Here is a 13,210-nt window from a genome sequence, read left to right as displayed (position 1 = left end):
GCAGTGTGCACTGCTGGACCAGCTGTTGCTTCAGGGCTCCGGGCCTGAGAGTTGAGCCTCAGGGCAAAGCTGAGGCCCCAGAGTGGCTCTCAGCTTAAAGGACCTTGGCTTGAAAGGAATGTGCAGTGGGCTGCCTCAGCTCGGGAGGGGCTAAAAAAAGCCTGACCCTCCCCTGGGCTTTGTGTAAGGGTTATCAGCCGCTCAAGTCAGCTCATCTCTCTGGCTGGGCGCTGGCATTTTTGAGAGGGCCTGTTTTCCCGGCCCCTCTGCATTTCCACCAATTGGCAGGAGGGGGTCAGCCTGTCCCAGAGGTGGAAGCCTTGAGGGGTGTGAGGATTGGGGAGAGGGGGAGGGGGCTGGTAGCCCCAAACCTGGTGACAATACACAGTTGTCAGCTGTCCCCTGCTGGTATTTCTTCCTTTTATAGTCAGTAGCAGCTGCTCTTGCTCTCACCCAGCCCTTCTGTGGGGGCTCCTGCCCAGGATAAAAGGAGAGGGAGGTGGCCCAGTCTCCTATCTCATTTCCCAGGCACTGCGTCTCTTGATTTCTTCCTTGGTGCCACCTCCACCAAAGACTCCAACAAGGCAACATGCCTCCCAAGAAGCCCGAGCCTAAGAAGGAAGCAGCCAAGGCAGCCCCTGCCCCCGCCCCAGCCCCTGCCCCAGCTCCTGAGCCCCCCAAGGAACCTGCCTTTGACCCCAAGAGTATCAAGGTAAGTGAGCCTCAGTGCCCGGGACAGGGGTGGGGATGACATTCAGGACCCTATTCACCTGGAGCTTGGAGATCTACTTCACGGAGGCTGGACTGGGGTGAGCCTGTGGTGTCCGAGCCCCAGATCCCAGCCTTGCAGGGTGTTGGAGCAGGTGTGGGGGCTGCTGAGGGGTATTTCGGGTTGTTGGCCTTGCCCCTGGAGAACAGGTTTCTGCCCTGTCAGAGGGAGTGCTGCTTTGTAACCCTAATTTGCCCAGCAGAGTTGGGAATGGCAGGGAGGTGCGACCACCCGACCTTGTTAAGAGACTGACCTTCTCCTCAGTGTAGCATGAAACCTATCTGGAGAAGAGACGCATAGTGATAACTGCCAGTGGAAGTTGGAGTAAGCGATGCTGGTGGCGAGGGAGAGTGCTGCCTGTGCTGGTGAAGGCTTCCCGACCACACAGACTCCTGCAGTGTGCAGGGGTGGGAGGCCCAGAGGCTCTAGATAATATGAGAGAAGCCTGGTTCCCTCTCTTCTACCCTACCCAGGTGGGCCCCTCCTCCTGTGGCCTTGGCCTGGCTCCCATCTGGCATGTGCAGAGCACTGGCCCATGCCAGCTGAGACCCTCTCTCTAGCCCGGTGAGGCTGCGGGGCCTGGTTCCCTCTGCCGCCTCAGCCCTGTTCCCTCTCTGCCCTGCCCTGCTCCCCTCACACTGGAAGGTTCTCCTTTTTGGAGCTGGGGTAGGCCCTGCCTGCTGACTGAGTCATTTTATGCCTCCCAGCTCTCTGCCCAGCTGGGGAAGCAATGGAACTGGGAGGTAATGGGACTAGAAAGGAGCAGGTCAGAGGCCTCTGGAGAGTGAAGCAGTTTTAAGCCTTGGCACCAGAATGTAAGATGTCAAGTGGCCACTGGTATGATGAGCTATTAATAACAGGCTGGGCATTGTGGGCCCCCGGGAATATCAGCCTGAGGTCAGGGCTGGGGGTGGTGAGGAGTCAGAGCAAAATAAGAGCTCAGGACTAGGGTCTGTGACAGTAGGCAGGAAACTAAAGCCCTGGACTCTCATTGGGTGAACCTCCCTGGCCTTCTGAGGGTTCCTCCCAGCTCCCACAGCCCCAGAGACCCTGCAGTCGTGCCAAGGCCCCTGGGGTTGATCTGTGGCAGTGCCTCCAGGGGCAGAAGTGAAGCAGAATGGGATTGGCCAAGAGATAGAGGCAGTTGCTGCATCCCTGAGCTTAGTTATGGCACACTCCAGGGAAACTGAGGCATGGTGGGAGATCTTAAAAATACCTGTAGGTATTTCAGGTCATACATTACTCCTTCTATGGGCAGAGCCTGGCAAGAAAAGCTGACTCTCTCCCTGTCAGGATGCTTTTATTTCTGATTGGTTCTGCTAGTGTACTAGTCCTGTGGGATACCCACTGCCAGGCCCGGTCCCTGGCGTCTGGGCAACAGCTGCTTGGTGGTATCAGACGAATGCCTTCCCTCGCCTGTCACCTCCCTCCGTTCACCTCTCCTCCCCCCCCCACAGCTTTCTTTGACCCAGTTTCAGTCCTCTTTCCCTGGTCTGGATCTTCCAATCCTGTTGTTTTTTTTTTTTTTAAGTTGCTTTAAAGTGGAAAAAAAGTAGGTGTCTTTCATAAAGGCTATTTTTTCTGTTATTTGTACTTCTTAGTTTCTTTGCTTAGAAGATTCCTTTCTCAAAGATAGAGCAAAAGTAACTTAACCCCAATATGGGTGGCTCTGACCGTACATTCTGATGTTATGTCTTTCTATTAATATTTCTTACACATGTACTCCTGGGACTTAAATAATTGCAAAATAGCCCTGGCCGGTGTGGCTCAGTTGGTTGGGCGTCATCCTGCAAACCCAAAGGTCACAGGTTCCATTCCTGATCAGAGCACATGCCTGGGATGCGGGTTCGGTCCACAGTCAGGGCATATGCGAGAATCAACTGATCTATGTTTCTCTCCCTCCTTCCCTTCCCCTATCTCTAGAGTCAATAAATGAAAAAGATTTTAAAAAATTGCAAAATAAGGCAAAAACTGTACCTTTCCTCAGAGAGTTCATGCAAAGCAATGTTTAGCCCATTTAAGGGGGTTCCTTTCACTTCCTGACCACCCACCACCTTTGGCAGTCTATTCCTGGCCACAGCTAGTTCTTTTCCCAGCCCAGTGTAACCCCTCTCCCACTCTTCTAGCTCATTCCAGCCACCTGCTGGGGTCCTCATTCATTAACAGAGGTCCGCCTTGGGTGGGCACAGCACAGCTCAGAGTTAGGACTCAGGAGTCGGGTACATGAGGAAGGTGCTCCAGGATCGGTTGCCACCACCAGCTGGGAGGGGACTTTTGGGAGGCGGCGGTGGTAGATAAGGACAATGAAGTAACGTACAAGGTCCTGAATAGAAATGATGACTCATACCTCATACTTGGTCATTGTCATTCATTTTCAGAGCCTCCTACTTTTCTCTTCTGTACTCAGATTTAAATTATTATGCTTTGGAGGGAAAATGCAAAGTTTATATCTTTGCTCCACAAATATTTATTGAGTACTTACTCAATGGCAGGCATTTCTGTGGACAATTACAAATGCCACTGCTCTGCGGGAACCTTGGCTTCAAGGAGTCAGGATGCACAACCAGGCATGACTGGAAAGCAGTTTCAGACCACTGAGGGCCCACCCAAACTGCTCCTGCTGCCCCAGAGTGCCCAAGAGGGGTGTGTGCTAAGGCGGGGTTGGGAAGGAACGGGGCGGGGGAGAGGGGAGGCTTCATTGAAGGAGGTGACTTGAGGTCAACACGAGGTAGGGAAGGGAGGCCAAGAGTGAGGAGTGGGGGGTGCCCAAAGGGAGAGGATGTATGGCTTGTGGGAGGGTGTGGAGCAGAGAGAGACGGAAGGAATGAAAGTGAGGTTAGTTTACGGCTGCTAGGACAAGGAATTTACATTTGACCCAAAGGAATTCTGACAGGGAGTGAGTGTAGGCTCTTGTTGTCTGAGATATTTCTCTTTCAGTCCCTCTCTCACTTGGAGTTGTCACTTAACAAGCGCTATTGAGAGAGACATGGAGGCTGCATCATTATTTTACAGCCTGCGAGTCGTGTCCCACTCATCAGGGGACTGGTGTTTTACCCTCAGCCCACAGGCTCCTTCCGTCCTCATCAGTGGCCTGGCTGTGGTGGGAGCCACTTCTGCTTCCCTTTGGAGGCCTTTGGCAGTCTCATTCCTCTGTGTTTCTCTCCCCACAGATAGACTTCACTGCCGACCAGATCGAGGGTGAGTACTAACAACCGCAACTCCCCCACTACACCCTCTCTCTTGCACCTCCTGGAGGAGGAGGAGGAGGAGGAGAAAGAGGAAAAGTTATCATCATCACTGAAACAGTAATCACCATCACTATCATAATAGCAAACTTATATTTGCCATAGATTTGCTATTTGCTCACTGTTGCCTACTACATGTTACTACTTAAGCATGCATTAGCTCATTTAATTCTCACAACCACCCTGTGAGGTAGGGACTGTTACTACCCATGTTGCAGGTGATAAAACAGAGGTACAGAAAAGCTGGGTGGCTTGCCCAGTCTCACACATGCAGTTGGTGGTGGAGCCAAGATTCCAGCTCAGGCCATCTGATTCCAGACCTGAGTTCTCAACGACTCTGCCAGACCACCTGGAATGTAGCAGGTGCACTGCACAGCAAAAATGCCTCTTTGTCCTTCTACCTCCAAAATCTACTTTACAACATATTTAGAACTCACTTCTGTTCCTTTATCGGAAAGCCCTCCTTCGGTTTACCAGCTTCCTCTCTCCTCCTCCTGAAGTCTGCCAAGATGCTGACCCACTAATGGTGGCAGGGCCAATAGTGGCTTGGGGATGCCCTGGCCCACCTGTGACCTCCATCAGTCACACTTCTCCATCTTTGATGAAGCTATTTATTTTTCTCAATCTTATATAAAGTGATATTTAGTGTAGCTTCAAAACAAGCCTCAAGATCTCTATCTACCTACCAACTTGATGGTTGCTTCGTAGCCCATATTCTGGTGTTTTGAGAATGAAATGTGTCATAATGTGCATCTGCTCCACAGCTGGGGCTCGTTGCATTGCAGCTTATCCCTGCTTCCCCACAGACGCCCCCAGGACATAAAATCAGAGGAGTTGGAAGGGACCTTGAAAGGTCATCTGGTCCAACCCCTCGATTTTAATCACATGCTATATTTATAAAATTAAACTAATATGTGCACATGGTAAAAAAAAAATTACAAACTACTTAAAAGTAAATAATGAAAAATAAAACTATTTTCCCTTGCTTTCCTTTTATGCTGATTCCTCTCCCAAAGACAACCACTGTTAATAGGTCTGTATATCCTTTGAGAAAAATATGTAGTGATATACCAGTCTATATGTATGTATGTATGTATGTATGTATAAAGCTTACACAAATCAAGTCACATGATACATACAGTCTCATACCCTTTATTTAATATACAGAGTATGGCGGAAGTAGCACCTGCTTGTGTGTGGTGGGCAGGATAATCATATGAGTATAATAATTTATAGTTTTAATGTGAATATTTCACCTAAAATGTCACATGAGGTGCTTGAGTATGATACTGTTATGTTACAGGATAACATGCTTATGATTTTGTGATAAAAGATTTTGTAATAAAAAGGGGACATTATTTGTGCTGGCCCATATATACTTGGATTTAGTAATATATAATATATTGTTTAATAATATATTTATTTATTTATTTTTATATTTAACACAAACAGTTATACTTTTCAATTCTTTTAAACAATTATATAGATTCTCACACATAGATGTACCTTTTAATTAGGTATAGGCCTACACTGAGAGACATTTAGGTTGTTTCCAGTTGGGGAATATCAGTTTGCTTTCTCTGGGGACCTTCCTAGCAGTGGTCAAAGGATACGTGCATGCTAATTGTAATAGTTACTGCCAAACTGCCCTTGAAAAGGTGTTGCCAGTTCACCCACTCATGGGGCATGAAGACTGGCAGATGCATCTTGAAATCAGTGAATTGAGTCTGACTCCGTTTTTGCAGTACCCTGTGCACACGCATTTTCAGGTAATAGCTTAGGATGTTGTAAAATTATTAAAATTAATTTTCATGCTTTTTAGTTAAAGATATACCTTTGTGGATATAAAAACACCTCAGCGCCCCAAAGGACTAGGAAATCAACTCAAGATAAACATATTTCACTTTTCGAATGGGCGTCACGGTCAAACCAACTGGGACAGCCAGTTGCCCCTTTCTCCGTGAAGATTGTCAGGGCTGGGGGCCTACCTCCTTCCGGTCCTTCACCCCGCTGACTCTGAAGACATTCTTCCTTATGTTGGATCATAATTGTTGCTGCTTTCATTTTACCCCAGCTTCTTCTTCATTTGCTCATTGATGAAGCTGAAGATGGTTCTCGCATGCTGGGAAGAACATTATTTGGAATTAGGAGACTTTGGTATTAGCCCACATTCTGCCACTGTGACCATGAGACTTTGAGCAGTCACTTCTGCAAACCTTAATTTTCTTATCTGCAAAGTAGGGTTCTTTTCAATTCAGAAATGCTGTGAGTGCGTTCAGTGTCCTCCAGATAACCCTCTGTCTGTTTGAAGACACTTATCAGATCTCTTCGTAGGCTTATATTCTCCCAGTGATATGGCCCAAATTTCTTTTATGTCTTTTTTTCTCATAGAACTAGATTCTAACCCTTGACATCCTTCTCAGACCCCTCTCCAGATTTCCATGTCCTTCTCAAGAGGGGTTGCCACCACTGCCTGCTTCTCCAGCAAGCAGCTGACTACTACGGACTATTGAGAAAAGGTTTCTTCTGAGTTCATTAACATCACCTCTCACACCCCTCAAGATCACACTGGCTTTGTTTTTTTTCTAGTAGCAAGTTTTCTAAACTCCAGTGTTTGTTTTTTATATGTGTACCAGGTTTTCCTGGAGGCCAGGTTTTCCAGAAGCCAGGTTTTCCAGAAGGCTGGAGCATTAGGTGGTACAGCAGGTCTCTTCCTTCTCCTTCCTCCTCACCATTCCCTTGGTTTCCCTAACAGCTGGTCAGAAGTCACATCTGCATTGGTCTAAAATGAGGATAATAATACCTGTAGCATAAGGTTTTTGTAAAGATTAATGAGGTGATGAAATTAATCACTCAGAGCCTGGCCCACAATAAGCACTCAAACACAGGTTGTTCTTTTTTTTATATAGTTTTTTTAAAAATTGTATTTATTTATTTTTAGAGGAGAAGGGAGGGAAAAAAGGAGGGAGAGAAACATCAATGTGTGGTTGCCTCTTGTGCACCCCCTACTGGGGATCTGGCCTCAACCCAGGCATGTGCCCTGACTGAGAATCAAACTGGCGACCCTTCAGTTTGCAGGCTGGCATCAGTCCACTGAGCCACACCAGCCAGGGCTCATAGGTTGTTCTTACTCCTTTCCTCTACATATTCCATGCTCTTATTAGGTATTGTTAAATTCTTTTATGAGGAGGCTTCTTTTATTAAATCTGACTTCACTCTTCTGAATGAGTCAGGAGAAGATTAAAAAGTCTGAGTTCAGATCCAGCTAAGCAATATATATTTATTAAGCACTGAATTTGTGCCAGAAAGCAAGCTAATTGTTTCAAAGGTTAAAAAAAATTAAACCCTTCTAACAAAGCTGTGAGATTGGTGTTATTTCCTTACTACAAAGGAGGAAACCAAGGTTTATTGAAGTTGAGTGAATTGGCCAAGGTCACATAGTTATGTGGTAAAACTGGAATTAAACTCAGTAAAACAATACTAATAGCATTGTTTAAGAATTTACTATGTGCTGTTTATTGTGTTAAGAATTTTTACATATTGTATTTAGGTAAAAGTAAATAACATGTAAAAATAATTTACATAAATGATATAATTTGGATGTAATTTATAATATAAACCCTGTGACATAGGTGCTGTTTATAGAAGAGGTTTTATGGAGGTTAAATATCTACTTGCCTGAAGTCACACAGCTAGTAAGCAATGGAAATAGAATTTGAACTCAGTTATTCCGGAATGTGAAAGACATTCAGTTTTACATCTTTTAAAGTCACCCAAAGACCGATAGAGTTGCAAGTAAAAGTTTTGAGGAACCTGCTTTGATATGTGGAATGATCTGTAAATAGTCCATATATAGCCTCCAAGTAAATAATTGTTTCTAAAGTACTTGGAGAGGATTAAAAACGGCTTTTCTCCTAAGTACTTTACACAGTTTTCTTTGGTTTATATCGTTAATCTGCTTAGTAAACCATTTCTTTGCGGAGAGCATAAGGTCACTTCAGTGCCATTTCCAGTCCAAATTACCCACAGTAACGAATTGCTTGCATCCAAATTAGTGAGGAATTAGGGTTCTCTGTAAGGGCCCGGGGTGCCTTAATTAAGCCCTGCCTCTCAAGCACCTGCTCTGGTCCCTTCAGAGACCGTACGTAGTTCCCTGTAGATCTGAGCTGGCCTGAGAACCAGGAAATACAGTCATAACCATCCTTTGTCATTCTACTCAGCAGCCCACTCAGGTGGACTTTGTATCCCACCTGGAGCTAAGAAAAGGAGGGCACTCAGAGCAGTTTGCCCAAGGCCACGTGCTGGTCAGTGGCAAGAGTCAGGTGGTCTGTTTCCACCATGTCACCCTGCGTGGCCCCGGAGCCCCCTTTCAGCCTGGAACAGGAAGTACGGATATTAATTAGCTGACTTTCGAACAGATCTTACCATTTTGCAGAGTGCCTCCACATACTTTCTCCTTTGACATTCCTAGTAACTGGGAGTGCTCGGTGGGTGGCGCTGTTGCTCCCCGTGGTGCCCGGGAAAACAGACCTAGCAGGCTTATCCGGCACACTCCTCAAAGGCAGGCGAGAACCCGGGAACCCCGTCTCCTGAACCAGTGCTATTTTCACTTCCCTGCTGTTTTCAACAGTCAGGATCCTCACCTACGCCAGGGAAGGGTGTGTGGATGGGAGGGGTGGAAGCAGGGGAGACCTTCAAATTATGTGACAGTCAACTGATGGAAGAGGTCCCGGGCCCAGCATTGGAATAGGTCCTGGAGGCGCTGGGCGGCCTCTTTAGTTGTCACAAAACAGTTCCAGGGAAGAGCTAGGAGGGAAATATTGAAATATTTTATAAGCCACAGTGACCTGCTCCTCGGCCCGGGTGGAGGCTGATCAGCAGCCCACCCCCCCACACCCCGCAATCCCTTCACTTGGCCCAGGGGCTGCAGCTGGGTCTTGTCTCTGCAGAGTTCAAAGAGGCCTTTTCACTGTTTGACCGGACGCCGACTGGAGAGATGAAGATCAGCTACGGGCAGTGTGGGGACGTGCTGCGGGCCCTGGGCCAGAACCCCACCAACGCTGAGGTGCTGCGCGTCCTGGGCAAGCCCAAGCCGGAAGGTCAGCGCAGGCCCTGGGCTCAGCCTGCCCTACCCGCCCCACCTCCCATCTGCCTCCTGTCAGCTGCTCTCTCGCTTCTCCCCCTTTAACCCTTCATGACCAGCCTTCCCTCCCCCAGGTTACCTGCCTCTTATTTGGAGAATTTATCCCGAAGCACCTGGCACTGAGCTGACCCTTGAAGAATGTGGCCTGGGCTTGCATCTGGAGGGCAGGGGCGACATCTGTCTTCCTCTGACACTCAAGGGTGCCAGGGATGCTGGGGCAGAGGGGCTTGATGGGCATCTGATAACTAACCACCTGCCCCCACTCCCCACCCAGGAGCTCTTGGTCCAGGTACCACAGCACCGAGATATCCTGTGACCCTTGTGAGTTTTATCACAAATAACTTGCTTCCGATAATGGTCAGAGTGCTGAAGATGGCAAATTATTCATTTAATATAAATTACAGCAGATTCAAGATTAGCTCTAGAACGATTCCTTTCACTCACTTGCACTCGGTGGACGAGGTTTAGAAAGTGGTGCCAGGGAGTTGTGTCCCACTGGTGAATGTCCCCCGTCACGTGAGGCAGTCAAGGTAACAGCTGCCCTATCACATGTCCTTCTCCTCAGAGGCGTACGCACTAGGTGGGGCCAGGCAGACCTGGGTGAGCCATCTCTGGAGGCCTGCTGGGCCCCATATTGGTCCCCGTCCCCTCCTCCTCTTGCTGCAGATGACAACAGTGCAGCAGGAAGGATGCGGGCAGGAAAGTGCCAGAGGCCAGCAGCTGGCCCAAAGCAGCGGTTATCTGGGCACTTCCACTTGGGGGCATGGTTTGGGGTTGTTATAAAAGAGAGAAATGCCAGAATTTGTGGTATTTTTAACAATGGTTTACATCTATTAAATTGAAGCTTTTAACACACTGCAATGTGGGAGAAACGTGCTTGTCACAAAATATTTGCAAGTGTATAAAAATTATTGATTCAGAGTAGTTCCAGGCAGTGTGGTCTAGCAATGAGACCCAAATGCAGAGTTACGAAAAAAAAAAATTTATTTGCAATCCTATCAGTTTACCTCCATGACTGTCTGTCAAGTGTCTAAAGCTTAAGTTGTGAATGTGCAGGCTGGGCTGTGCGTCCTTTGGGCCCCTCATGTTCTGCTGCTGTCACTGTCTGCTGACTCCTGGAGCTCAGAGGTCCAGGAGGAGTCACGGCTCCTTTTCGCTTAGGCCGGAAAGCGAAAAGGAGCCGTGAGGAGAGTCCCTTGGGGTGTCCCTGAGGAGAGCACCCCAAGCCGGCCCCCTGCCTTGCTCCAGGGGGATCTGTGCCACCCAGGATCACTGACTGGGTGCTGTGCCCGGAAGTGGCTGCAGCTAAGCCTGGGTGATGGCAGGGACAGGTCCTAGCCTGGCAGAGCTGGGGCGAGGCCCCTTCTGGCCCTCTGCTCCCCTTGTGACTCTGCTCGTGTCATTTTCCTTTCCTTCCCCACATCACCACAAGAGATGAATACCAAGATGCTGGACTTCGAGACGTTCCTGCCCATCCTGCAGCACATCTCCCGCAACAAGGAGCAGGGCACCTACGAGGACTTCGTGGAGGGGCTGCGTGTTTTTGACAAAGAGAGCAACGGCACAGTCATGGGTGCTGAGCTTCGCCATGTCCTTGCCACCCTGGGTACGCCAGCAAGGCGGTAGACTGTGGGAGTCCCTGCACCATGAGGGTCACATCCTGATCCAGCCCCATCTCCCTGGGCCATGCAGGAACAGCCTGCCCCAGCTGGGTTTGGGGGAGGAGGCAGCAGGTTGGCAGAGCAGGGCGACTGCTGAGACTTGAAGGATTGGGACCCAGGGTTCCCATCTTTGTCCTTGCCTTGGTCACTGGAGCCCTGGTTTGCTCAACCGGTGTTAGCTGCAAGGCAGAGGAAGAGGCCCTGGGGGCTGGGAAGGGCCTCAGAACCCTTGGCTCCACTCTCCAGTGCCTCTGGGGGAGGCTTGGTATGACCGCTTACCAGATCAGGGAGTCCTAGGCCTTCAGACTTGAGGGGGTGTTTGGGTTTTTCCTGTCCCTCCTTTGCCATCTGCAATTAACAGCCCACTGACCCCACCCCAGGAGAGAAGATGACTGAGGCAGAAGTGGAACAGCTGTTAGCTGGGCAAGAGGATGCCAATGGCTGCATCAATTACGAAGGTATGAGGTCACATCTTGCTTCCCCGGGTACCCAGGGGTAGGAGAGCAGGCACAGCAAGGGCCGGGCAGGTCTGTAAAGTAGAACAGGTCCAGGAGCTGGAGGACATGAGCACCAGGTGGGCTTTGGTGTTGTTCTTTTCCATTCTGGTGTAATGGAAGGAGCATGGGATTTGGAGATAGCTCCGTGATATATGAACTGTGTGACCTTGATTAAGTCACTTACCTTCTCTGAGCCTCAATTTTCTCACCTGAGAAATGGGGTGATGCAGGCACCTTTTTCAAGGTTGTGGGGATTAGTAGAGGCAATGTATCTCATTTCATCTATGTTGGGTATCAGCACAGAGTGGACACAGAGCAGAGGTGAGGTGTCTTCCCTCTCCCACCTCCTCCCACCAGCCCCCGAATAACAGAAAGACTCTCAGACTGGAGGAGGGGCCGTGGGAAGGTTTGAAGCCAGGCTGTCCAGGGAAGGAGGAGAGGGGCTAGGGGGCCAAGAGGACAATATAGAGCCGCGAGGGGCCGTGTGCAATGGCTGATCTTTGTCTTCTTTCCCAGCCTTTGTCAAGCACATCATGTCTGGGTGAAACAGCCCCTCCAGGGTGAGTACAGCCTCTCCATGCTGGTCCCTTCTGGGGCCACAGGGGGGCTTGGAATAACACCACGTGCCCCAGAGCTCTTCTGCCCCAGGCCTGGGCCCAGAGAGGAAACTGCAGGGGGTGATGACTGGAGCACAGCCGCCCCTCTCACCATTTCCTCTCCCCTCTCTTTGCCCATCTCCTCCCCTCATTCCCTTCCTGTCTGGCCTCCTGCCCTCCCTGGTCTGTGCACCCTATCTTGACTCTCATCAGTCACTTCCTCCTGCCTCTCCCAGGGTCTCCCAAGGTCAGGCCATTTTCTTCCTGAGGCCTGCGGCCTCTTGTCCAGGTTCCTGTGGATGAAAAAGCCAAATCCTAGTGGAAGAGAGTGTCCCTGGCCTGTGCTCTTGACCCTGTTCTTCCTCACTCCCTTCCCTGTGCTCCCTTGGACTTGGTGCCATCCTGATAGGGGTGTGGATTCTGTGATGGGGGGCTGGGCAGGGAGGGAGAGATGCCCTCTCCATCTAGCGTTTTCTTTCAGGTGCCTGGCCCTTGGACCTAGGCTGCCCAGGGTGAGTTAGTGAGAGGCCCTGAGCGACTGAGCTGGAGCGGGAGTTCAGGACTTATCTCTGCCCCACAGCCCAAGGATCTCATGGGCCCGTAGCCCTCCCTGTAAATAAACAGCTCCGGCAAGTCTGGGCCATGTTCCCTGATCCCAACCCATCTCTGAGTTGTTTTTTAAAATAATTAATTGAGTTGTGTGTGTGTGTGTGTGTGTGTGAGAGGTGGGGGGGAGAGAAACATTGATTTGTTGTTGCACTTATTTATGCATTCATTGGTTGATTCTTTTTTATTTTAAGATTTTTTACTTTTTAGAGAGAAGGGAAGAAAGGGAGAGAAATATCAATGTGTGGTTGCCTCTCATGTGCCCCAACTGGGGACCTGGCCTGCAACCCAGACATGTGCCCTGACTGGGAATTGAACCAGCGACCTTTTGGTTCACAGGACAGCACTCGTTCCACTGAGCCACACCAGCCAGGGCTATTCTTCTTCTTCTTCTTTTTTTTTTTTAGGATTTGATTTATTTACTTTTAGAGAGAGGGGAAGGGAGGGAGAAAGAGAGGGAGAGAAACATTGATGTGCTAGAGATACATCAATCAGTTGACCTTTCATATACCCCCACCTGGGGACCTGGCTTACAGCCCAAGCATGTGCCCTGACTTGGAATTGAACCTGCAACATTTCAGTTTGCAGGCTGGTGCTCAATCCACTGAGTCATACCAGTCAGAGCTGTTGGTTGATTTTTGTATGTGCCCTGACCAGGAATCAAACCCACAACCAACTGAGATACCCAGCCAG

The 13,210-nt window shown here is 49.3% G+C and overlaps 1 protein-coding gene across 1 annotated transcript; it reads left to right on the top strand.

The window, feature by feature from the left end:
- The first annotated feature begins 387 nt into the window (after window positions 1-387).
- On the top strand, window positions 388-12,564 carry MYL4 (myosin light chain 4). The gene is made up of 7 exons (XM_045837051.1): window positions 388-712; window positions 3,940-3,967; window positions 8,964-9,113; window positions 10,590-10,763; window positions 11,199-11,276; window positions 11,832-11,875; window positions 12,393-12,564. The coding sequence occupies exons 1-6, from the start codon at window positions 590-592 to the stop codon at window positions 11,858-11,860; spliced, it is 582 nt and encodes a 193-aa protein (XP_045693007.1). The 5' UTR covers window positions 388-589; the 3' UTR covers window positions 11,861-11,875; window positions 12,393-12,564.
- Window positions 12,565-13,210: the final 646 nt, after the last annotated feature.

Source organism: Phyllostomus hastatus, unplaced genomic scaffold (assembly GCF_019186645.2).
Source record: "Phyllostomus hastatus isolate PE091 unplaced genomic scaffold, TTU_PhHast_1.1 phas_contig_210, whole genome shotgun sequence".
Classification (NCBI taxonomy): Eukaryota; Metazoa; Chordata; class Mammalia; order Chiroptera; family Phyllostomidae; genus Phyllostomus; species Phyllostomus hastatus.
Note: the sequence above shows the minus strand (reverse complement) of the source record. Positions and strands in the feature narration are given on the sequence as shown.